The 27,070-nt window shown below is 41.9% G+C and overlaps 1 protein-coding gene across 1 annotated transcript in view; it reads left to right on the top strand.

Moving 5' to 3' along the window:
- The window catches only part of valopa (vertebrate ancient long opsin a), a 30,239-nt gene extending 3,494 nt beyond the window's left edge, over positions 1-26,745 (top strand). The window contains exons 2-5 of the mRNA XM_020641307.2: positions 4,910-5,120; positions 12,048-12,165; positions 13,667-13,900; positions 21,364-26,745. Coding sequence (XP_020496963.1) covers positions 4,910-5,120; positions 12,048-12,165; positions 13,667-13,900; positions 21,364-21,597 — 797 coding nt within the window. The 3' untranslated portion in view covers positions 21,598-26,745. The remainder of the gene's footprint in view (positions 1-4,909; positions 5,121-12,047; positions 12,166-13,666; positions 13,901-21,363) is intronic.
- Positions 26,746-27,070: the final 325 nt, after the last annotated feature.

Genomic DNA, 27,070 nt, shown 5'->3' with positions numbered 1-27,070 from the left:
TGGATTCGCTGAGAGTTACTCTACTCTTGATTTGATTGCTCCCCTAAAACAGAAGGTTATCAAACGGCAGAGAACAGCTCCATGGTTCAACTCAGAAACCCGTACTCTAAAACAATCGTCGCAAATTTTTTAAAGAATATGGCGCTCAACCAAAACGGTAGAATCTCGTTTGTTCTGGCAGGATAGTCATAGAAGATATATGAAGGCTCTATGTCACGCTCGAGCTGCCTACTACTCCTCCCTAATCGAGGAAAACAAAAGCAATCCTAGATACCTTTTCAGCTCTGTAGCCAGGCTGACAGAGAGTCATAGCTCCATTGAGCCTTGTATTCCTTTAGCCCTCAGCAGTAATGATTTCCTGAGCTTTTTCAACAACAAAATTCTAGACATCAGAGACAAAATTGGTAACCTCCTGCCCTTACCTGGTGCAGATACATCTGATATGGCAGAGACAGTTCCAGGACCTGATATTAATCTAGACTGTTTTTCTCCAATCGACCTTTCAGAGCTAAATTCAATTATTTCTGCGTTGAAACCGTCAACTTGTCTTTTAGACCCAATCCCAACCAAGCTGTTTAAGGAAGTATTTCCCTTAGTTAGCAACTCTATATTAGATATGATCAATATGTCTTTACTGGCAGGCTATGTACCACAGTCATTTAAAGTAGCGGTAATCAAACCTCTACTCAAAAAACCACCTACTCTAGATTCAGGAACTCTAGCAAACTATAGTCCTTTATCCAACCTTCCTTTTATCTCAAAGATCCTGGAAAAAGTGGTAGCTAATCAGCTGTGTGACTTTCTCCATGACAACAGTTTATTTGAGGAGTTTCAGTCAGGATTTAGAATCCACCATAGCACTGAGACTGCACTAGTTAAAGTTACAAATGATCTACTTCTAGCTTCAGACAGGGGACTTCTCTCTGTGCTCGTCTTATTAGATCTTAGTGCTGCTTTTGGCACTATTGACCATCAGATCCTATTATACAGACTAGAACATTTACTTGGAATTACAGGGACTGCTTTAAGTTGGTTTGAATCCTAGTTATCAGACCGATCTCAGTTTGTACATGTTAATGATAAGTCCTCTATGCACACCAAAGTTAGCCATGGAGTGCCACAAGGTTCAGTTCTTGGACCAATTCTCTTTACATTATATATGCTTCCTCTGGGAAATATTATGAGGAAACACTCTATACAGTTTCATTGTTATGCACATGATACTCAGCTTTATGTATCAATGAAGCCCGATGGCACCAATCAGTTATGTAAGCTAGAAACGTGCCTTAAGGACGTTAGGACCTGGATGACCAGAAATGTTTTGCTACTTAACTCAGACAAGACTGAAGTTATTGTGCTAGGCCCTAAAAACCTCAGAGAGACTCTTTCTAGTGATGTGACTGTACTTAATGACATCAACCTGGCATCTAGCACCACCATTAGGAATCCAGGAGTTCTATTTGATCAAGATATGTCCTTTAGCTCTCACATCAGGAAAATTTCACATCAGGCAAACTTCACATCAGGCAAACAGCCTATTTTCACCTTTGTAATATATCCAAGATCAGGAATATCCTGTCGCAAAATGATTCAGAAAAACTAGCATTTGTTACTTCCAGGTTGGATTATTGTAATTCTCTTTTGTCAGGGTGCTATGGTGGGTCTCTAAAGACTCTTCAACTTGTCCAGAACGCTGCAGCTCGTGTACTGACTAGAACTAGGAAAAGGGACCACATTACTCCTGTGTTGGCTTCGCTGCACTGGCTCCCTTTACAATCTAGAATAGAATTTAAGATCCTTCTTCACACTTACAAAGCTCTAAATGGCCAGGCACCATCTTATTTTAAGGAGCTACTAGTGCCGTACTACCCCTCGAGAACATTACAGTCCCAGAATGCAGGCCTGCTAGTGGTACCTATAGTCTCTAAGTGTACTATGGGAGGTAAAGGCTTCAGTTATCAGAGGCAGGGACAGTCTGTATTTTTAAGAATAGACTTAAAACTTTCCTTTTTGATAAATCTTATAGTTAGGGCTGGTGCTGGTGTAGACCAGCTCCTTGTTATGCTGCTGTAGGCTTAGACTACCGGGGGAACTGGCACCTTGAGCTCCTCTCTCTCTGTGCATATACAGTACATCATATGCATGTATCTATCTGTAAATCTCAGTCACTAACCACCTACTTTCCTGCAAGCTCTTGAGCTCTCTTAGGTCCACCCCCCCACCCCCCCTCCCCACCGGATTGTTGATGGACAGCTTGCCAGAACAACCCCCCTCCCCACCGTATTGTTGATGGACGGCTTGCCTCCCCCCACCCCCTTGCGCCCTATCCCTCTTCCTGCATCTTATCCCATCTCTTCCCCTATCCCCTTCCAAGCCCGGCGCAGTCTAGGCCTGTGAAGGCTGTTTCATCATGAGCCGGGGATCCAGCCGAAGATTTCTGCCTTTTAATAAGGCAGTTTTTTCTTACCACTGTAACTTTTGCTGCTTTGCTAAAGTGCTCATGATGGATAGGCCGGGTCTTTGTAATATAGCAATAAGTAAGGTCTTTAACCTGCTTTTTGTAACATAACAATGAGTAAGGTCTTTAACCTGCTCTTTGTAACATAACAATGAGTAAGGTCTTTAACCTGCTCTTTGTAACATAACAATGAGTAAGGTCTTTAACCTGCTTTTTGTAACATAACAATGAGTAAGGTCTTTAACCTGCTCTTTGTAACATAACAATGAGTAAGGTCTTTAACCTGCTCTTTGTAACATAACAATAAGTAAGGTCTTTTTACCTGCTCTTTTGTAATGTTAACAGACAAAGAGTAAGGTATTTTACCTGCTTTTTGTAAAGTGTCTTGAGATAACACTTGTTATGAGTTGACGCTATACAAATAAAAATTGATTGATTGATTGATTGATAGTGCTGCCCAATCAAGTTCAGAATTATTTAAAAAAAACTCTTAACACTAAAAACCAGTTTCCATTAAATCCAGAATATGAGACACACTGGTATGTAAGACACAGTCTGTTTTCAAGGGGGACTTCCAGATGTTAAAGAGGTTCCTGTGTAAACATTTCTATTATGTTCAGCAAAGTCCACAACATGCGCTTTCTGTGCAGCTGTGTAGTTTTTCGTTTTAACTGTGTGGAGTTTGCTATCCTGCTAGCTTTCCAATCAAATCACTTCTCCACAAGGTTTATTTACACTTGATTACACCGTTTCTTTAAATGCAGGACCTGATAATGTAAGAAAAGCTGTTTGAAAGTGGTGCCGTATCCCAGCATGCTTTGCACAGCTAATGGGGGAACATGTTTAATCACATCAGGTCCTGTACAATGTGTCATGGTGGCAGCTGCACTTGCAGTCTTGAAGGTGCATGTGTCAGCATTTTAAACTGGTCGCACCTGTATACAGGACGGCGACCACTTTTTAGGGGGAAAATAGACACTAAACTTATTCACTGGGTTTGACGCTAGTTTACTGGGATGGCTGTGTTGGTGAGTGTTCCCCCAACAAAACAAGACACCCAACAGTGGGCAATTTCTTTTTTAAAATTACTAAATGTTTTTGTGCAATTTCTGAATTGCACAAATATTTTGGCAGTGTTTCAGTATTTGTAGAGCCGTGCAACGACTGGAGGAGAGGGCAGAGCTGAGTGACGCAATAAGAAACAATTTGACAAATAAATCGTCCTGTTGAAGCCATGTCAATAACACGCTGAGGTGTGGCGTCTATCTTCAGGAGGCCACTCTACTTCTAGACTTGACAGCAGTTTCAGGGATTGACAGGTGTGTTGCAGTGGTGTCACCTGTGTGTGTGTGTGTGCGTGTGTGTGTAAATGAGAGGCTGATTTAGCTGAGCTGGTCCTCTCAGTGAGCAGGATGGATGCTCCACTTAATATGCTGCTCAGGGGGAGAATATTTTCTGTGTCTATTTTTAGTCACACCTGGGCTGTACAGATGAATTCTTTAAAAAACGAAACTGAACAGCATGGACGCTTTTCTATTAAAAACACACTCTCGATGGTAAGCTACATAAACATCGATGTAGTTTGGGCGTTAATTGTTTCAGTGAACCTCTTCAGAGACTCTTGTCGTAAACGAGTGTGACATAATTGAATGGCCTGATTTCCTCCTTTCTCTCCTTTGTCCTCTCCTGTGAGCCGGCTGTAGTGCTGGCTGTGGAGAGAGATAGGTAATTAACCGCTCTGAGAGAGTGACTTATTACTATAATTAAAGCTGGCTTTTTTTAGCCCATTAGGAGGCAGCCTAATGCACCTACATCCCCGACCCCCCGATCATGAAACTATTTCAAGGAACAGTGCCGCCACTTTTACCTGTGCACAGAGCAGAGCTGAAGTACTTTGTCAGGAAGTTAGAAACATGATCACACTAGAGGGAGATGTTGTCAACAGACTCCTTGTTGCATGTAGCAAAAAAAAAAGAACCACGCCGTAACTTTATTATTTCAGCACTTTTCAGACAAACTTAGAGCCAAAAATAGCTTCACAGCAACAATTAAAACAGAACAAAATGAATCAACAACAAGTCATAAAACAAGAGCTGCAATGATAACTGATACATAGTATCTGATTTTTCTACAAAAATGTTAAAAATGTTCTAGGCCAAGCGTCTTCAATAAATGGATGTTCTTCTTTGTTTTATATACATGGAATATGACGGAAGATTAGGGCCACATTAAAGCAAAAAAAAATTCTAAAATTTTTGAATAGTAAATTTACAAGAACTTTACTTTACAAGTAAATCTACGAGTTTAATTTCGTCAATTTACGACTTTATTCTCGTGTTGTCACTGCATTGATAACAGATGAAACCTACAGACTGGAGATCCTCATCGATATTAAAAACAAATCTCAGGTTTTGGTGTCTGGTGTTTCTGACCTCCTGCTGTTTGCTTCAGGGATCGTGGCTCTGTGGTCTCTGGCCATCCTCTCCTTTGAACGATTCTTCGTGATCTGCCGACCTCTGGGGAACTTCCGACTGCAGGCCAAGCACGCCTCCCTGGGTCTGCTGTTCGTCTGGTCCTTCTCCTTCATCTGGACCTTCCCCCCGGTGCTGGGCTGGAACAGATACACTGTGAGCAAGATCGGGACCACCTGCGAGCCCGACTGGTGAGAGACGAGCAATTTATGATCTCAATAAAGAACTTTGATTCTTTATAATGTTAGACAACAGAGACACATTTATCCTCAAGGGTCAACACACTTCATGCTTTTGCCAGTTTTGTTGCAGTCTTGAAAAAAAAGGCTGACACTGAGGTTTGTAGGCACAAGGCGCTAAACTTATCCAAGGATCGACTTTACTGTCATTTTAAAATGACAGGTTTCACCTTCTATGCTCCAGACACAGAAATTTTTTTACTAACAATACAGCAATATTTGAAAATATGTAGATAATACTTTGAAGAATCAGACAGAAAACATTGGGTCTGAAGAATTAGGCCAGGGTCAAAGTTTCAAAAACAGTAGTTCCTCTAGTGTCCACTTAACCACTTGGCTACGAAATATCGTATAAAGATCAATCAAATAATCTGTGTTGCTGTGCAGTTTATTGACAGTTCCAGAAGTCTGTGCTGCAGCTTCTATTACATCGATTTGTAGAGAGCTGTTGTTTGTGGTCGTGTTTCTTTTCACTCTATCAATAAATGTTCAAGGATCACGCTCTTTTCAGCTCTGTTTGGTTACCACCAAATCACCAGGGAAAGATCTGGCTCTTTAGCTGAGCGACACTTGACTTTGTTTTTCAGTTGTTTGTCTTTATTTTCTCAAAGAAAGCACACATGGGGTTTGTTATTATTAACCAGCATTTTTTTAAACAATGCAACTTGGTCATTTAAAGGCTTAATATGCAGTTTTTCACACTTAAATGTAATAGAAATCAAGTATATCCTCTGAAAATAACTCTGTGAGTCATGACTGTCTACAATGAGTGTAACACCCGAGTCCCACTGTCTAGCTGTTTTCACATCTGCACTCCGGATAATATCTAGATAATTACAGGAGGACCACTCCGGAGATTCTCCCGACCTAGCCGTACACATATGCTCCTCACAGCGGGGGACTTTCCCTGTCAGGGGGGGGGGGGGCACTCAGTAATATGTGACGTAAATAAACAACGCGGAAGTAGCGGCTGAAGCAACAGAGTCCACTACACAACGTTATAATGAGATTATTTGCCTTTATATCAATGCTATGTGTAATCCAATGGAATGACAACATCCACAAAAGAGAGGAGAACAACATACTGACGAACAGAAAACAGAATGCAGACGTTTAATTACGTGATCGTAGAGGTCGCGTGCAGACACTTAAGGCAGTCACTGTATATAAACGTCATTCTCTTTCTATTGGCTCAAGTTGAAATCTATGGAGTATATGCTGCCACGTTCAGACATCAGCTCACTCGGACTTTCTGCAGAAAAAATACTAGGGGTCTGGCTGGAGAAACTCCGGGTAAAGTCTGCGCCAAAAATGCGGCTGTTTGCATTCACACATAGTCTAAAGCCCCTGCGGGTAGCCAAATCTCTGGAGTTTTTCAGGAGATTTCCGTATGTGTGAAAAGGGTGTCTGTGATGTTTTCCAAGCTTTCCTAGCTGTAGCTTCAGTTTGTTTACATTGCCGGGCCGGTGTCCAACTCCTCCCCTCTCGTATGAAAGTTGTTTAATTGAGGGACTAGAGAAAAGAAGAATAACATACTGTACTCACTGCTTAATTGAATGTCACGTTAGCGTTTCTAGGTCACGGTCATTTCGTGTAAATTCACATGCAGTGTGAAGATACGAGCATAATAAAGATCGCTAGCATTAGCATGCTAACACAACAATGCAGCGCGAGTTGTTTTGGTTTCATGCTGGTGCTCAAGGGCGACATCTGCTGGATCAAAAAGTCGCATATAAAGCCTTTAAAGTGGTGAAGCTGGAACAAAATAGTAAAGGTGTGAGCTTTAAAACCAAATTCTCTGACGGTTCATCACAATGGGAGGCCCACTTGGATCACACAAAGTCATTAAACCACTGTTCTACCTTACTGTAAGTCGTGTTCAGACCAAAATAAACTGATTTTTTTGGACCAGTTAAAATATCAAAAATGGTCAATCCAAACTTCATCCACAAACACAAGAATTATATTTCAATCAGCAGAGACTTAATTAATTAACCGGATTAACTGTTATTTATTTAACAATTTAGGAAATAAATGTGCAAATTCTTAGACTCCATCATGACGACTTCATGTACTCAGAGGGGTAATGAGGACGACAGCAGGATAGGATACCCCCCTATGGAGTCTAGATCCTGGTGGTGGTGGTGATACCCCCCTATGGAGTCTAGACCCTGGTGGTAGTGGTGATATCCCCCTATGGAGTCTAGACCCTGGTGGTAGTGGTGATACCCCCCTATGGAGTCTAGACCCTGGTGGTAGTGGTGATACCCCCCTATGGAGTCTAGAGCCTGGTGGTAGTGGTGATACCCTCCTATGGAGTCTAGATCCTGGTGGTAGTGGTGATACCCTCCTATGGAGTCTAGACCCTGGTGTTGGTGGTGATACCCTCCTATGGAGTCTAGATCCTGGTGGTAGTAGTGATACCCCCTTATGGAGTCTAGACCCTGGTGGTAGTGGTGATACCCCCTATGGAGTCTAGACCCTGGTGGTAGTGGTGATACCCTCCTATGGAGTCTAGACCCTGGTGGTAGTGGTGATACCCTCCTATGGAGTCTAGACCCTGGTGGTAGTGGTGACACCCCCCTATGGAGTCTAGACCCTGGTGGTAGTGGTGATACCCTCCTATGGAGTCTAGACCCTGGTGTTGGTGGTGATAGAAGAAAGCAGGATGTGATGAGGAGTGGGTCTCTGAGGCTGGATCTGGACTCTGCTGAGCTGGAATGGAGGTGACCGGTGGGAGGAGGGTCACAGAGATCGAACTGAAATGACAAACTGACTGTGGAAGAGAGGGAACAGGTTTTAAAATCTGACCTCAGCAGGATGATTGTTTGAGAGAGGTTGTGGCAGAGTCAGGCTTGATTATTACTTAAAGAGTCAACGCCCCAAATCAGCTGATCACCAGAGCAGGGAGAGGGAGGAAGAGGTAGAGAGGGAGGGGCTAAGCTGAATGAAGATATAAGAGAATATAAGCAGTCTTTCTTCTTGAATGTATACTGAGCTCCATTAGTTGTTTTCTTTTGACAAAGTTTGAATTCTATTTTTTACAGAGCTACATTTTGTTATTTTTTCATCATCTTTTTGACCCATTTGTTTTGATTAAAAGCAGCAAAATGGTCTGAACACAGCTGTACATTTGATCTGTAGCAGCTTTAAGGTAACCCTCAACTGACCTCTTAAACCAGACTTTAGCCATCAGCATGAAATGAAGTGATTTAACTAAAGCTGTAACCCAGAAATAACATTTTAATAATACATAACAATACTTTTCTTACCACCCACCTTGCACACAAACGGATAAAGGTAACAGACAGTCTACACTCAGCCCTGCGGCTCAGATATGCAACGCAGCTTCAACTAAAGACTCACACTGTGTAAAGTCGTCTCAAAGAGAACATCAGAAAGCATGGCGGCTTTGACCTTGGCCCTCAGGGTGCCATCTGGGTAATTTAACAGCTTTGATCAAAGGTGTGCAGGTAGGAGGGGAGTGTTGGCCCGGAGCCGTGTGTGGGAACCACTGCTCAGATGAAGCACAGGGGGAATGAATGATTCAGACAATACAATTAAGACATCACCTTCTGGAAAAACCTGGTGCATAGATGACCTGATCCTCCTCTAACTGCACCCAGCGTGAGATCTGTCAGTAAACATTCGGTGAACAGTGGGACCTGAAGCGGCACAGCTGTTACAGGTGCAGAAAGCTGCCACATGTATAGCCGGATGCATTTTAAAAGCCTCATTCAGTGCATCTTTTTATCTTCAGATGCATGTAGATATTCAACACAGGACTCCATCTGAATGTAAAGTAGCACACATGCAGAGGTCAAGAGTGATTGTGCAGGAGAGGTCTGTCAGTGGATTGTCTGTAGGAGCCTATGGCCTTGGTAAGGGTTTGAATATAATCTACAGACAATATATTGTTTTAAAAATCCCTTTCAGTACTCCGGTCTTCCCCTTACTGGGGAAATGTGCACACATGCAGCAGATAGATTACCTGCTATCATGCATTCATTATCAGTGTTTGGATGGAGATTGACTTGACTTTGCAACAGCCAGTCTCTCAGTGTTTTGAGATGTTCTTTCAAAAACAGAAATTGTGGGTGTGTTTAAAGTCTGACTTTATCTAGTACCATGGCATCAAGATCTGCATTCTAGCAGACAGTCACTGTAAAATATATAGAAGCTGAGGATTTTCACTTTACAGGGGGAGAAAGGGCTGTCTCATTTGTCCCTTGAGTAAGATTCCCGGTCAGAGCTGGACTAAATCACTCCAGCACTTCTTCAGCGCTATCGTCAAACGGGCCTCTCTCTGCCCTGCCCCATTTAACACTCCAACAAAGTTCTTAACTTTGACCTCGTCCCCTCAGCGACATTAAGTCATCATAAGACTGTTTTACACATGGACTGTACAAAACATGGCCGCAGCCTAAGTGATGCAATCCATCATTTTCTGCAGCAGCCTTTTGAAGCCCAATGATGGCAGTCGCCATATTGGAAACTCTGTCTCAACCTCACTTTCTATCAACCTAGAAACAGGCTAACAGGTCGAGCTAAGCCTTGAGCGTCCTGACAAACAACTACAACGCCTGTCAGTAACATCAAACATGCCCCGAATAATGCCTAATTTTCAATTACTGAATTATTTCTTATAAAAGGGGGCGGCAGAAGCTCATCTTTAAGGACTAGAGTTAGGAACCAGAGGGTTTCTGGTTCAAGTCACGGACCAGACTAAAGTAGGGGAGTTGGTCTGGTGGCTGGAGAGATGTCAGGTCACTTCCAGGGTAGAGCACAAGTCATTTGGGCAAAGCACCGAACCCCCAACAGCTCAGTCCATAGGTCCAGTTTTTGCATGTGTGTGTATTTTGGGCCTATGTGTGTGAGTAGAATGTCGCTCAATATCAGAGTGTAAAACATGCATATATTGTGTTGTTATCAGGATTTTTGTTGAACATAACTAACATCTCTGTGTTGTGTAGGCAGTATGTTAAACGTTTGCTTCTTGTGAGATGGTGACAGGTTTGAGATTTTCTGCAGCACTTTGAGAAACGAACAAGATTAAATACAAGGATCTTCACCTGAAAAAAAAGTAAACCCTGTCATATTTCTGTGTAGATTGTAGATTGTAATATTTAGCTGTCATCCTGTGGTATAGAAATCACCTGCACAAAAACTTTACTGTCAAATGTGAAGTCAGACTGAGTCCTCAGTTGAAAATGAGGAGACTGACAGAGACGGAGGACAGCGGTGGGAAGACTGACTCTTTTCAGTAATTAGATTTTTGTGGGGTTGTTTGACAGAAGCAGCTCGACTTGTGCAAATGATTCACCTCATCAAAGACGACAGTTTGTCTGGTGACAGCTCTGTCGGGCTAATATACAGATGAGCTCAGTATGGAGGTGGGGGACACATTTTGTGGCCCCAGCTGACTAAATATTACTGCTAATAGAGAAACTGAATGCCTTTTTTGTTCAGGTACTTCAATAGAATAACAAATCGTTTTTACTTCAGTAATTAAGGGATAGTTCTGGATAGTTTTAGCTGCTTTTAGATTATTTTCAGCACATTACTTCGCTTGTTTTAGCAGTGCTTTTCTTCCACCTGCAGTGCACTTACACCTACTTTCTTCCTCCTTTCCTCCCCATGTGCACACTGGGTTGCATGTTTGTATGAAACATACATAATGAATAGATCTCCCCAAAACATGTCTGTGAAGTTTCTTGTTCTAAATTCACTCTGATCCTGTATTTGATCATGTCTATAAACCCCTCTATTTCAGCCCTGCTCAGAACAGGCTGTTTCTATGTCTGTACCTTTAAATGTAAATGAGCTGTGTCTGACCACGCCCCCTCTCTGGAAGGGCTTGGGTGGCTTGGGCTTTCTCGCTCCATGTCCTATTGTTTACAGTTAGAAAGAGGGCAGAACAAACACCTAGCTGTGTGAGTGTCACCCACCTGGGGGAGGGGTTACTGCCCTTTGTGATGTGCCTGTTTGAGCACACATTTTCTGAAAAGTGGAGCAGGCAGAAGACAGAGAGGATGGACTTTTCTCATAATTGGGGGGTTTGTAGATGGACGAAAGACACATGTTAGTGTTAGATAAAAACCTTTACGTTTTCTGCCCACAGTGGCTTACATCATGGGAGACATTTAAAATTACATGTCATACAACACATCAGGGTTTTGTGAATTTCAGAGTGGCTTTGTGCGGATAAACCGTATAAATCCTTCACAACACAAGCTGTCTTATGGTACTGACCAGATGCCTGAAAGATTTATTTTGAGTAAGAAGGGCAATATGAACAAACCAAACAAATCTTCATGCATTATGAATTTCTATTTTACATGTGTGTCACATAAATTCATGAGGAATCAGGTGAGAGTTGACCCGTGTTCTCAGCCACTCGTTTTTACTGATGAAAACAACATGTGGAAGGTTCATGAATACAAATACATGCTGTGTCTGTCAGGTACCTCCGTGCTTATTAATCAGACGCTTGTTTTATTTGACTGTGGAAGGTATTCTAATGAAAATGACCATAATGAGCCTAAATTAGAGGCCTGCGCGCCTCTAATTGTGTCACAGATATTTGTCCCAGCTGTGAAATGTTCCTTTTAACTAAAGCTCAAATGATGAGTAACACTTTCATCCTTTTCTCCAGTGAGATAAAAGCCTCTGAATGTCAGAATGACATTTCACGACAGCTCTGAGCTGGGAAATTATGGGATTATTAACCAGTCTGTTCTAAAAGGCACAAGTGTTGTTGATAACTTATCACGTTTAATACTTACAAATGATGTTTTCCATGGTCAGGTTTGGCCAGGCTTTGTGACCAAGTGTAAAGCTCTTAAAATGTGCATTTGTTTGTTGTCCACCTCTGTACAGGTATTCAACCAACATGAAGGATCACAGCTACATCATCACCTTCTTCAGCACCTGTTTCATTCTTCCTCTCGGGTTAATATTCTTCTGCTATGGAAAACTCCTACAGAAGCTCAGGAAGGTCAGTATGCGTTCTTAAACAACACACATGGAAATCTTTAAAGGCAGAGTTAGCAGCTCTTTCCTGCATTAAAACAATAGCCTTATACCAAAGTAATGGCGCTCAGCCATCACTTATGGGTCTCCATAGATGAGTGGTGGTGACTGTGTCTGCACAGACTCTGTCCTCCCATGGGATTTTCATGTTTTGGTTTGTTTTGGTTGACTCGGGCGGGGAGCTGGTGTGTTTCCTCCAGCCAATGAAAAGCGAGCAGGTGAGTTTAGGAGGGGATACAATTCAGTGATTGGATGCCATTCAGACTGACAAATTTGACTGAGGGGGACGTGGCCGCAAAGAAGAGAAGATATTATCATAGTGAGGGGAAACAACAAGTGCTTCCTAAACGAGGGTGAACCTTGGGTCGGCTTTCACCTTTGGATGCAGAGTTGGTCTGCTTTCTGTTCTGAGAGTAAGGTGACAAAAACCAGTGGTCCCAGTAGCTTGTGCTAGCGTGCGGTAGCTTGCAGTATACGAGCAGTAAACGGACATGCTTACACTACAGTGAGTGTTGCTCTTCCAGGGGCGATGAGCCCAAGACAACTACACAAGCTACAACAGACAATGTTACTGACTCCACCTTTATGACATTCACTTTATGCAACTCAGTATATGTCTGTTACCGGAGGAAAGGTTTTACTTTTGCATAAATACGATAACACTACTGTATCTAGCTAGCTAGCTATAGCATACTCAGCAGGGTTTTCAGGGACTGCAACTATTTCTGTCCATCTTTTTTTCTCCGCCTCTCTATTGTGGTACAAAGAAGAGGTCATGTCAAAGAGGCATTCTCGGTTTCTCCACCTCTTCCTCCTCCTTTTCATCAGTCTAAGAGTACCTCACATGCCTTCGCCTCAATGCCATGTTTACTCGTGGTTAGCTTCCTGTTTGGTGCTCGGGAGACCACTCTATAGGTTGTCGACGATGGTCACGTCATTGAACAACACTTTTTTCATAAGACAAGACTAAAGATCTGTGATAATATTAAACCTGTTTGATTTTATTTTAACACCAAGACTGCCTTAAAACAGCTCTTATCAAGTTTTATGACCACCTAACACCAAACGACTGAGATCACAGGAGCACCCCCCAACTCTAACAAAACTCTCAACGCTTACTGTGACTTTGAAATTGACTGAAATGTTGTTTGATGTAAGGCCAGCATTAGCGGCTAAAAATGTTTGTTACCTATTCAAGTAAACATTAACAACTATTTGTGAGTTTATTGAACAAAGATTTTCTTTTGTTTAAGACCAAACCGCAGCTATGTGTGAGAGTCCAGGTGATGTTATGAGCACATACCTATCGGGGTTCTGTTTAACGGGGTATCTGAAGGTGCTAATGTTCACATGTTATGTTAACCGACATGAATTTTAAGCAAGTGATGCAAGGCGATGAATGTAGACATCCTAAAATGTCAACTGTGTGTTAACTGACTTTAGATTTGGTCCTCTGACTCCTCAAGGTGTCTCACGGTCGTCTGGCCACAGCCAGGAAGCCAGAGCGTCAAGTGACCCGCATGGTGGTGGTGATGATTGTAGCGTTCATGGTGGGTTGGACGCCGTATGCAGCCTTCTCCATACTGGTCACAGCTCATCCAACCATCGAACTGGACCCTCGAATGGCCTCCATCCCTGCCTTCTTCTCCAAAACAGCTACTGTGTACAACCCCGTCATATACGTCTTCATGAACAAACAGGTAACTGAGCCATTTTAAACTAACCATTTTGATCATGTTTACTTAGCGTATTCATGCACTATGTGTAATTCCCAGTAAGATTCTGCATCAGTTTGGAGGGTACATGTAGCTGAAACTCATCACTGTGTGCAGCAGATGACTGGAGATATTTTGTCTGTTGTTGTCGGTGTTAGCCTGTCACTCAATAATGCATGCTATATGAATAAAAGAAAGATGAAATCCAGAGAGTACAATTGTCGGTGCGTGGATCTGTTAAAAAATACATTAGCCATCTTTTGTATGAATTTGAAAGGGCCAATGCTGACATTTCATGCCATTTACCCGTTCAATTTTACATTGTGCTGTCCAACCATTTGTCAGTGTAAGTGAGACACACTCTCAATGACGATATGATGTCTATTGACTGTTTGACAGCAGACATTACCAAAGAGTGATTATGAGCAGTTCTTTAACACAGGAGATTCAATAGTTTGAGCCACAATTGCAGTCTCTTTAAAACAGACTCTAAAAGTCTGTTTTTCGTTGCACTCTGACATTTACCTCTCGTGCTGACGAGTTCAGTATTTGAAGTATTTCCCAAAAGACCCAAATACCCAGATTTAACAGGGATTTATGGTGGGTTTTAACCTGAGCCCTATTCTCAAATTCTTAGGTCTAAGTCAGTGATTCTCAACTGGTGGGTCAGGACCCAAAAGTGGATTGCAGATAAGCTTTCTGTGGGTTGCGAATGTGTGCCTGGAAAAATTGTGTAAAAAAGTCTATGAAGACCTTTTTAAACATTTTATTTTTTTTCCATTTCCTTGTTCTGTCACATGTTCTCCACCGCTTGAGCTCCAAAGAGCCGAGGTCAGATTGAAATCCATGGCCGCTGCAAAGAGGGATATAGCCTCTGTAAAAGTACATGGGGCGCGACATAACCGCTAGGCTATCCGGCGTCCCCAGATTGTTATTATGTATTAAGTGTCTGACAACATTACATCAAGATCCCTAAAGATATAGATCTTCCTGTAAAAGAGGGATATATTTTTTTTACAAGAAAATGCTGTTTCATGGCTCATATAAAGACCCTTATGCTGCCCAGATTGTTTTCCTTTTCAAGTCATTGCAACTAAAGCAAATATGGACCTGAATTAAGTAATTCAAATACTTATGTTGAGGTTAACAAAAATAAACTATATGACTAATTGTGATTACCTCTTATCATTCATCAAATCAAAACAGATGAGTTATCAGAAAATCCCCCTGTACAGTGTGTGTCGATCGAGACATGAGCTAATCAGACCTATTTGGTTTTTTTTAACCGGGCTGTAAACATGTTAACCTCTGCTCTTTCGAATGGGTGTGTATGTGACTTCCTGTGCTTCTGCAGCCAGCCTCTAGTGGACAATCAATGAACTGCAGGATGTTGCACTTCAGCATGGTCTCACAGTCATCCACAACCGACCTATGACCCTTCGTAGTCATTGAGACACTTAGATATGTAATTGTAGAGCCCAGGTTTTAAACAAACACCAGGATTCCCTTAGTTGCAAATCATTTTTGCATGTTTTACTGTAACAGACTCTCTTTGATTTAATTTAAAGTAACAGCTTGCAGTTTTTTTAATTGCATACTGACATTTGCTGACTACTAAGTGATTGTGTTCCACATAAGATCTACATAACAGGATTGAAGGAGCTATTAATTGGAGAATGTGACAGTCAAACAGGGCTTGTAATTGCTTTATTTATTTGAGGCAGCGGTGATTAACGGGGTCACGAGGTGTTTTTACTGACTGTAAGACAAATCTGCTGCTGGAGCCTGAGCCTTGTTTCCACATGCCATTTATACTTCAATCAGGAGAAATTTGATTAAGGGAGTTTGTGTCGGGATACTGGCAGACATAAACGTTATGAACACTAGTTGGAAGGCCCCCAAATAAATTTTTGCCTGGGGCCCCACAGACTCTAGAATCACCACTGAGTGGATTTCAACTGTATCTGCAGTTAAGCAGTATGAGAAGACATTAATCTGGAATTAATTTTTTTAATCCTCTTTGCTTTGTATACATGGGTCCCCTTAAAACAGTCCCCTGTGGTCTAAATGAAACATCTGTGCTGTGCTTTGGTCAAAATATAACATGAATCAAGCACCAGAGGAGGTTTGTGACCCTGTATAAACCAGCTCTCTCAGAACGCTCCGTTTTGGTGTGTGTGTCTCTTTAAATGCAATGAGCCCCCCCTGAGTTTTCCCTTTAGACATCACTCCTCTGCAGCAAGAATAAAATTGGCAGACCTGCGTAAAAGTTTTGTTCTAGGCTGGGGGTGGAGTCCATGGATGGAGATACCAGTGGAGGGAATGGGATTTCTTTTTTAACCAGAATCCCACTGTGACATCACAAGGAGAGCACATTAGAAACAGAGCATTTTTCTCTGTGTTGTAAGACTTATGCAGACCACAAACTGGACTGGATGGGTTTATTTCACATTTTGTGGGTCAGTAGACACTCAGGGTACCCAAATAAATGTTCAAAAACACTCTAAAAGTGGATTTTTCATGGTATGTTCCCTTTAAAGTTGATGTTTTCTTTCTGCTAAACACAAACACAGCGTATTAAATTGACTCGTCAGTTAGACTCGAGGTAAAGACTGGCTGCAGTTTGGAGACATCACTGTGAAAAGTTAGATAAGAAAATATACTTTATTGGCATTCTGTGCAATGCAACAACATTTCAGTGGTGACAGGCAGCTCAGCAGCAACAGACAAGATAAAACATAAACAATATATAAAAACAGCAGATGAAAGACTAGAGTAAGGAACACAAAATATATATGAAAGATACATGAATAATCGGTACTGCACAGAGTGACCGTATTGCAGCGAGTTTAAAGTGCAGTAGTGCTACATTATTTAGAAACACTGCCTAGCAGCTGGGAGTATGTTTCCATTGGGGGGGGGGGTGATCGAGCCTACAGCTCGGGGAAAGAAGCAACTTCTCAGTCTGTCAGTCTGGGTTTTAATGGTGTGAAACCTCTTTAGAGGTGGTGGAGCATGGTAGAGTTGTCCTGAAAAGCTCTGGTTACATCCCATATAAAAGTTCTTTAAAATTGTCATGTCAGCATGTTCCTCACTACTGCTGATGATCTGTTGCAAGTTTTTATTGCACGAGACAGGTTTCCTTTCTCTTTCCAGTACCACTCTTAGAGTCCGGCCTGCAGTGAACATGAAAGCTATCAGGCCAGGTTATAAGACAAACAGGGAGACGTGCGTCCTATGATAGAATTTAAAGTGATCTATTTTTAGACCTCAGAACAGTAGTCCAGTTCTACATGTGCCAGGGAGCTGCATGAGGCCTGCATGTCCTTCTGATTGGCCCAATTCTCGGCTGCTCTCGCTGTTTAAATATGTCATCCACAGTCCGCACAAACACATCGACTGGACGGGAGTGAGGACACAGACTGATCTCAGCCACACACACACACAACTTTTAGAAATTAGCTGACCTCTGCTGCATGACTGTGATTTCTCTATTTGAGTTCAGCCGGGTACACACTACCCGATTCTTCTAGTCTGACAAAAATTAGCAGATTTTTTTTTGATCGTCCTAGACTAAAAGATTATAATGCAGTGGTATGAGGTGTATGTTTTGTACAATCACAATCAGATATCCTGTGAGCTGTGTCACAATAAAGGGTAATACCCTCCAAAGAACCCAGCCTACCAAGGACCAGGCCTATGTAGCCTACGTAGACCACAGAGGTCGTTTCTGAAATGAGATGCTTTGGTCTACATAGGATTTCCTGTTTGCGTCACCAGTATGCTTTGGTTACTAAGCGCAGCTTCTGTCACCTAGCAACCTCAACAGTTGCACCAGAACCAGCTAACAAAACCAACGTCACAAAACTTAACCTATTATTTTGAAGGTCATTTAAAATTCGTGAAAGTTTAGTTTGTTTTTAGTCTTTTTGATTGAGATAAAACCAATCACTTCACTGTAGTCATTGTAGTCATTTTGTTTGAATTAGTGACCAGTGAATCCTTGGATATAGGATGCATCCTTTGTGATCCAGGAAAAATTGGACACATTTGTTGGCCGCATTTGAAGGGACCTTCCAAATGGGATCGCCTTTTGGGACATAATCAATCTTGATCTGCGTCCTCCGAAGGATGCTTCTGCTGAATTAAGAGACGGCTGTCGTGCACGCTTTCTGTAGATTGTCTAATGAAATAAACGATAGCCTATTAGGAAGCAAGCTGACTAAAGAAGGGAGCAAAACATCTGCAGCAGATCTTATTTTACTCAACCAGCTCGCACTGTAACATGTGCAGCTTTTCTTCCCACTGTGTCAACAACGTCATCCATAGTTTTCATTTCTTCTTTGTGAATTTTCAGTCAAAAGGTGTCGTAAACCATCACCACCAATTCTGGCTGCTAGTCGTCAGCCATGTTTGTTAACTGTAGAGTCAGGACTCTGCGAGTGTAAGGTGTGCTGTTTTATTGTTATCATTACCTATCTTCGTGTGTGCTCTTTCACATTGTCCACATGTGTTCAGATTTTAAAAATCTTTTAAGTGTGTGCCGGGCTTTACGAAACAAAGTGAGCTGAAACCGTCTCCTGGGATCCCTCAGGTCAAAAGATCGAAGAGAGAAAGCCTCCTAGAAAAATGCATCAATCCCTTCTGTTAGTTCTATTTAACATCTGTTTCACACGAGGCTTTATCGTTTTGATCTCTACATATCAAACAGCTTGATCAATAGAAGGCGAAGCAGAGATCTAAAAATAACGCTTTTCAAAAAGAAGGTCTGGACTGTGTTGACAGACTAGATATACTTTTAATTTAAAGCAACAAATTGACGTTTGGCCCACTGGGAGTGGAAAACTTTATTGATCCGTTTTGAGTAATTCTTTGTTCTCCTCATTCTGCTGCCACAGATGAGTTTTTACAACTCCAGACATGAAAGCATTCAGGCAGAAAAACAACATTGTACTGTATTCTTTCCATACATTCTTCTGTCAGGTCATTTAGGTTATGAACAGTTTAACCTTTAGGGTCAAAAATGGACAAAGAGCTCCAGATTCACAGAAAAGATCATTGTTGAGCCGACTTTAAGAGACAGCTGTGGGATGACTGATCTTAATTTGTGGTGCTACAATCAGGTGGATAAAGCTCGTTACAAAACAAGGGTGAACCTTCGATTGGCTTTCTCCTACTTTAGGCACTAATGGAGTGGCTTGGGATGAAGAGCCACACATAGTTTGCCAGCTTTCTGTTGAGCAGTCAGGTGCCGAACACAAATGACAAGCTTGTGCTAGCTTGCTAAATGATCAGCTTTTCTATTACAACATGTAATATTCTCAGGTAGCAGTAAACGTATATGTTAGTCCTGCAGTGGGCGTGTGCTTCTGGGGGGCGATGAGCCCACAAGGCGGTGCACAATTTGAATCTTGTGTTTACAAGCTGCAACAAACAATGACGGCAAAAACATCCTGGAAGTGGAAGGGGTTCGTTCCAGGTAGTGTTGTCATTTTGGTGTCTCCATCAGTTGTCACATAGTGTATTTTATGTGCTAACTAAAACCTCACTTTGAGACTCTTCTGAATTCAAACTGCATCAAAGAAGCATGAAAATGTGTTTCAGGATCTTCTTTTTGACATTTTATGACCTTATTCTCTGTGCAGCAGTGATGCAACAGCTTTATTTACTTTTTTAAAGCTAGAGGAAAATGTTATACACATTGTGGTTCTGCAGGATTTATCTGCATAATTACGGTCTCAGATTGAACAAAGACACTGCAACATCACAGCCTTTTGCTTTTCCCAACAGTAGAGGGGAGCGAAGGTGTCGCTGCAGTTCTTAGAAATCTTTACTGGTTTAAAGGGGAGCCTTTAGGAGGTTTGTGTGTTGAATTAGATCTTTAGGTCTTTAAGGGTCAGGGATCATGGTTTCACCCTTGAGGCTTCATGAAGGGGAAACTTTAACACCTAAACAAGGTCAATTAAGGTTTTAAATTTAGAGTAATGTGGAAAACAGGGATTTTAATGATATAAGTGGGGATGGGGTGATGCTTTTCTAAGAACATCAATCCACAGGTACGCCCAGTATATGTGTGAGTGTGTATGTGTCATAGAGGGCAACGCAGACACAGTGAGAAAACCTGGATGTCCCTGATTCTAGTGCAGACAAAGCTATCTTGTCTTTTCTTTTTAATTTTTATTATTTAAGAAGTTAATTTTACTTACTTACTTAACTTTTTTTACTAAAAAGTTTATTTTGGGGCTTTTGCCTTTATTTTAGTGACAGGACAGTGGATAGAGTCAGAAAGGAGAGAGAGAGAGAGAGAGAGAGAGAGAGAGAGTGGGTCAGGTAATTTGGGAAAGGAGCCAAAGGTCAAATTCGAGCCCAGGCCGCCTTGGAGGACTACAGCCACCATACATGGACACGCACACTAACTGCTATGGCTACTGGCGCCCCCTTTTTAACTTCCTTTAAAGACACTTGAATTCATTTTTACAAAGTCAGCTAACCTCATTTGCTCCTGAGTCTCCAAAGAGAAGAGACTGCTGACCCCGTCTTTTTTTTAACTCACACATCTGTATGTGTTATGCCCGCCATGGATGGGAGAGAAAGAGTCCTGTTTCTACTCAGGGTCTCTTCAGTTATAGTAGCCACCTTGCAGTGAATACAAGGTCCCGATTGGTCAAATGAAGTGTCAGTCGAAAGCTCAGAATGCATTAATTAGTGCAGAGAACACAGTTGAACAGTGGAGGACATTTTGAATCAATCGGTGGATCTTTATGGATGTAATGGATTTGGATTGGAGGGATCCTTTCTGATGCAGCAGGATAGTTTCTGTTGGAGTGTAGATTGAGACCGCTTTGTTGGTTTTCGATTTTGAAATGGTTTACATGTTCAATCTCATAAGGATCGTTTAACTTTCTAGTGATGACGCATGAATGATTTACACAGAACAGTTATTGTACTGGAGTCACTTTGACTCTGAGGAAGATGCAGTGCCTCAAAACGTTAGTCCTTTGCACCTCAATACATTTGCTGTAATTAGTTGTATTTTCTTTGGATTCTGCCTGTGTAAAGGAGTCCTCTGAATAATTTTTGACGTCTTAGATTCTTCTCTGGGAGCACCAACCTCAGTCTGTGGATTGGCTGAAGCACTAGGGTTTCTTTTACTGTGATATAAAATGTGCTTTACAAACTGTCTGAATTGTTACTCTCTGAGAGCAAGGTTGAGTGAGACTACAAGTCTTTGAACCTTGAAGGGAAAGTTTAGTGAGACACCATACAGTACCGTGCTGCCTGAACTTATCCACACTTATTTGTTTGTGCACAGTGTTCCCAAAATTAAAGGTGTTAAAGAAAGACTTTCTGTTTCCCACTTTTTCCTCAAGCTCAAGCCTAAGACAGAGTGGTTTTAACGATGTAAACATGGCTACTAATCACACTTTTAATTCTCATTTTCTATCCAGTTCAGGAAGTGCCTCATCCAGCTCTTCGGCATAGGGAACATCCACGACAGCGACCTGAACAGGACCTCAGAGCGCCCTGGAATCACCGCAGAGAGTCAAACAGGAGAAATGTCCGCCATCGCAGCGAGAATCCCCTTGAGTGGCACTGGATCGGCCAGGTCTGACGATTCTCCAACCGACTGCGGCTCATTCGCACAGCTACCCATCCCAGAGAACAAAGTGTGCCCCATGTAGCAGTAAACTTTTCCCTGACCTCTGACCCTCTTTTTGGTATTTTTTAAACCAGGGCAGACGTTGGTGTCAAAACTAAGAGGCACAAAAACTGTTGAATTGCTGCAGTATGTTGCTTCAGCTGGCAGCCATTCAAAAGTCTTTAAACAGCGACATAATAATCCCTGTGAGGAAATGCACCCTATCTGTACGTCCACTAAAACGTCTTGTTTTCGTCACTGCCAGGCTCAGATTCAATTTCCACATACTCATGGTGCGCTGTGGTCCATCAGCTCCGTGCACCACGCTGCCGCACGCTGCCACTCTAGTCAATGCTTCTGTTTGGACAGCAAGCGCCGCTATCTGTCACTGGTACCAGCCAGCAGCACCACTGCTCCGTTTCAAATACCGCTATTTTTCGACGGAGCTCATTGCGAGCAAGCTTCAAGCTAGGCAGAATAGATCGAGCTGGACAGGAAGTCAGACAAGGAAACAACGCACTGTGCATCTGGTCAATCTCAAAATAAAACACAATAGTCGTGTGTATCGCTGCGCTCCAGAAACAGACACAGCTGCGCCGTCCGATGGAGCAAAACCATGAACGCAGCGTGCATGGATTATGTGGAAATTGGCAGTAAGTGTCAGACAACATAACAGAAAGGATTCCTACGGGGAAGTTGCTTTCTTCGTCTTAAAAGTCACCTGAAAGCATGGACAAACTGTATGTTTACCTGGCAGAACACAGGATTTGACCTCACTAACTATCTAAAACAAAAAGGTCATACAAAGAACACAAACTCATTGTGATTGAACCGGCAATAAAAACAGCAACTCCCATGTTTTTAATGTTAAATTGCTGTTATTGAGAATTGAGTTTGGTGGCTTTCAAAACATTGACGGCTGTTTAATGTTTAAAAAAAGTGATTGTCCTCTCTCTCTCTCTCTCTCTCTCTCTCTCTCTCTCTCTCTCTCTCTCTCTCTCTCTGGGGATTCTTTCTGAAATGTTGTCAGGTACTCAAAATTAAAATATCTGAGCCTCTTGATGGCACTGACCAAAACTTTTCTGTGGACATGCGTCAATAAAATATATTTTACTGCAACGATAATGTTGCAGCCATAACAGTTTGTTTTCGCTGCAGCAATCTACTGGAGCAATTCCAAAAACTTTGTTGTTTTGACTTCAAGATATGAAAACTAGCGAGCCCAGGTTTAAGAATATTAAAAGTCTCCTTTAATTCAACCTCTTTTTTCCTGCCTTCATATCCGAGTGATAAAAGACACTGCTGGAAACGCAAGCCTTGACATCAGGAAGACAAGGACCAGCCATCTTTTTTTTTCTTCTTTTTTTTCAAAAACAACAATGCATCCGGCCTTTCATCTCGTCCTCGCCATCTCCTTTGAAGCTCTGTGATGGCGCCTGTAGAGAAAGAATTGTTTTCCTATTCTGTTTCACTACTTTGCTCTTTGCATCTCGGCTCGTCAGGAGGACGGAGAAGTCTTCTGAATTTGGATACTTTAACTTTTAGTTTATCCCGCGTGGACTACTTCCCGGGGATAGGCTTTCATCTTTTAGCGGAGATGGTCAGTATGACTCAGAGATGTCAAGTCTCCTGTTGCTTCAGTTGGAGGACAACATATTCATGAAGGCCGGCAGGAGACCAACAAATACACACCTTACTACACACACACGCACACTTGATTGCAGTTCACTGCCTATACAACGATAAGCTCTCTATAGGCACTGTGAAGATGCACCAATAAAAATCACAGCACAACAGTGGCCTAGCTGAACAGCCATGTACAAAAGCAATGCCATCTTTAAGCACAGATCAGCAGCAATATTAAAGCTTCATTCTGTCGCACAGTCGAACACGTCTGTGTTAGCTACAGCAACCTGTAGCACTGAGTGTTAAAATGTATTCTACTCGACTTTGTGGTGCATGTTTGTTCACTATTATCGGATATTTGTCAAACACTGTTGTGTTCTCTATGCTGCACAGTGTTTAAAAAGTGACTGTATGGTGTCTGTTTGCAGTGTACAGAGTGTGTGTTCATGTTCGGCCGGTTTTTCTAGGAGTAACACCTTAAAGCATCAGTGCACCTGTGCCAAATAACCCGTGAAGCCTCGATGTGATTAGCATAACAGCACAAGACCGCAGAGTAGACAACTGGCAAGTTAGCTTTTCCCCTAAGTGTTTCCAAGGAAATCTAATGTCATTAACTTTGTTCCTTTGTTCCCAACAGCTCTGAGTTTAACACAGATGGATCTTCATCCTGCATTGATCAATACTTTCATTGTTAGTTGTTATCTGATCAGTCACACTTTGCTCACAACTAGCTAACAAAGAAAGATGAACACTTTCTGAATACATGATAATTTCTCTCAGAACTACATAGGTGCATTGGGCACAGTGATTAAAAGGGATGTGTGCAATTACAGCCGACTAAACGATTAAACGCCTCCCTCGCTAGTTGATTCCAGAATCACTAGTCAGTTGAACTGATGATTAAGCACAGTGGACATGTGGCATTTGGTGGTGCTAGCATTGCTAAAGTTAAACCAATTGGACATTGTTTAGGCCAGTGGTTTCTGAATTGGTCTAGCCTCAGGACCCACCACAAACCTCTGTGAGAAAAATAGTGCAGTTCGGTTGGCAGATGGAACAGATTGTGTCAACAATTTTCAACATTTCCATTCCCAGACACACATAAACCCACTAAACATGGCTCTGTGACCCACTTTTGGGTCCCGGCCCACAAGTTGAGGTAGGCTAGGCCTATCTGCGTATGAAGCCATGTTAGAATAAGTTCTGCTCACTTTTGAAATATTTCAGAGCATTTTCTAATCCTTAGACTAGTCGATTTATTGCATTTAATCAGCAGGGAAATTAGTCGCTAGGAACATCCCTGGTTATGAGGCTAACAGACACAATATTTCACACAGATGCTGTGGTTAGCTAATATGTTTGCCACAACTGTTTAACAAAGTTGTCACTTGTTTTGGTTAACCCATAAGTCGTACACTGTTTTCCAAGCTGTAGAAATGTTTTCTTTTGGAGCAGAAAGTAAGCTGGACAAGAAGGTGAAGATGGAGCCGAGCGTTAGCTATCAAATGCTACATTATCAGCTAATCATACTGCTAGCTTTGCTACCAAGGTATTATTTTCTGTCGTGGTAGCCCAACTTTAACATGTACTGGGTCGCTAATTTAGCTAGCTAAAGCGGAAAACAGGCTTTAAAACAAACAAACTCAAAAACAAAAAGTATGAACTCCTCCACAAAACTATAAACTAAACTTTAAGAAGGTTTCTACAGCAGCAATGTGTTCACTGTGTAGCCACCATGTCGAGAGTGTACCTGAATTACAGTTTATTTGACTCAGACTTTGTGTAATACAAAATTAACTTAACTGAAGAATACAGTAGCTCAGTCTGTAGGGACTTGGGTTGGGAACTGGATGGTCGCCGGTTCAAGTCCCAAATATGGAAGTTGGTCTCGTAGCTGGAGGTGCCAGATCACCTCCTGAGCACTGCCGAGGTGCCCTTGAGCAAAGCACCAAACCCCCTCCCCACCATCAGCTCAGGAGTGCCCGCTGTGGGCTGCTCCGTCACTCTGGCTTCTCTCCATAGGATCCTGTTTCTGCATGTATGTGTATTTCAGCCTTTGTGTGTGTTCATGACTTAAAGAGTGTAAAAACTGAAATTGATCCCCTTGTGGGGATCAATAAAAGTAAATCTTAATCTTAATCTTAATCAATACGAAACAATAAGACAACCCCCTACTGGCCACCAGTGAAAATGCAGGCCGAAGTCACTTCAGCATAATTGGCTTCACATTGGAATCTGATGGGCTACGACCACTTGTTGCGTAAGCAGTCTTTGTCTCAAGCAGACACTTAAGGATTAATGCAGTCTAAAGTTTCCTTTTTTGTCTTTTGACATCATGTGTAATGTGTTCTTTATTTGTTGATGTTTAAATGTCCAATCTACAGGTCTGTTCAATCTTTATTTGGAAGAGAGCACTTTAGCCTTTATTGCATTAGTGCTAAATTTCATTCAGGTCAAATTGTGTGGGAGTGTTTCCTGTTTGTCATATTCTCTTGAGTTCCTAATTATACGTTTCTGTGTGGGGGAAAAAAATCATTATTACAATTGATCTCTAAGCAAAAGTATCTTTACAGCAGCCTCAAGGGACAAAAAATGGGAGACAACCACTTGATAGACTATTTCTAAAATGTCATTTCACCAAACCTGAAAAGCAAAGTTGAATCTTGAAACCTAAAGATTTATCCCCCATGAGCATCCCTTGATGCTGCAGTACGATGCAACATGTGTATAAACTTCCACACAGCTTATGAGAAGAATACAGCTGCCAAAATCAACAAACGATGTTCCAGTTTTTTTGTGAAGTTGTTGGTTGAGTTTTTTTCGGATGCTCGTTTCTGGGTATCTCACTGGAAAATCTGAAGCCACGGCAAGGCCTACCTGAGATAATATCCATGTATCAATATCACAGCTGGTCAGCATCTCATAAACTATCCAGCAGTGTGTCAACAAAATCCAAACTTTCAGCTGAAGTGTCCACACACACATCTTCTCCTGTCAGCATCAATTCATTTGACTTTTTTTTTACCAGACTCCCTCCGAAGTGCAGGAACACATTCACTCTCTGAAACACACACAAACACAAACACAAACACACACACACACACACACACACACACACACACACACACACACACACACACACACTCACACAGACCTGTTGTCATGTGTGGGTACAGTAGGTGTGGTGCAGCTTTTGGAAGTAGTGACTTCACCTTGAAGATTTGACAGGATATAAATCAAACACAGCTGCCACTGTTACATTTTGGTGCACAGATAACGGACTGCACTGCATGCTGATGAGGGAGGAAACATTTTGCGCATGTAGAAATTTGTTAAAGCTTCTGACTTTTCGTTTGACAACAGCCCTGAATATAAAACTGATCCATGTGTTTGTTGTGTTGTTCTTACAGAGGCATGTCCAGGCTTGTTCTATTCAATGTTTTTTGTGTCACGAGTACTTTTGTCTGGAGTTTGATTGACACGCAAGTAATAGATGCACGCTGGTTATGAAAATGTCTGTATTAAAGTATATTTTCTGAAAAGCAATTGTGCGCTTCTTTCTCTTTTTCCCAAAAACAATGAAGAAAGGCTGGGAGTATTTTGATTGATGGGGTGGTCAGAGAGGGCTCTCTCCACCTCTTCCTGTGCTCCATTAAGCACCAGCACAGGTGGACCGATGCCTCATTTCACACTAAATCTCTGGAGGATCACAGCTGTCCCACTGCGGATCGTGTGTTCACCAGATTTTCATGCACAGTCAACAAGCCAAGCAGACTTGGCAGAGGAAGCCCAGAAAAAAGAGCTGTAAAAAGATTTAGATTCTACACACAGGAGCTGATGATTTTTTAAGTGGTAAGGACAAAAAGTGAAGCCAGAGTTTATTTTACTGA

Source organism: Labrus bergylta, chromosome 10 (genome assembly GCF_963930695.1).
Source record: "Labrus bergylta chromosome 10, fLabBer1.1, whole genome shotgun sequence".
Lineage (NCBI taxonomy): Eukaryota > Metazoa > Chordata > Actinopteri > Labriformes > Labridae > Labrus > Labrus bergylta.
Note: the sequence above shows the minus strand (reverse complement) of the source record. Positions and strands in the feature narration are given on the sequence as shown.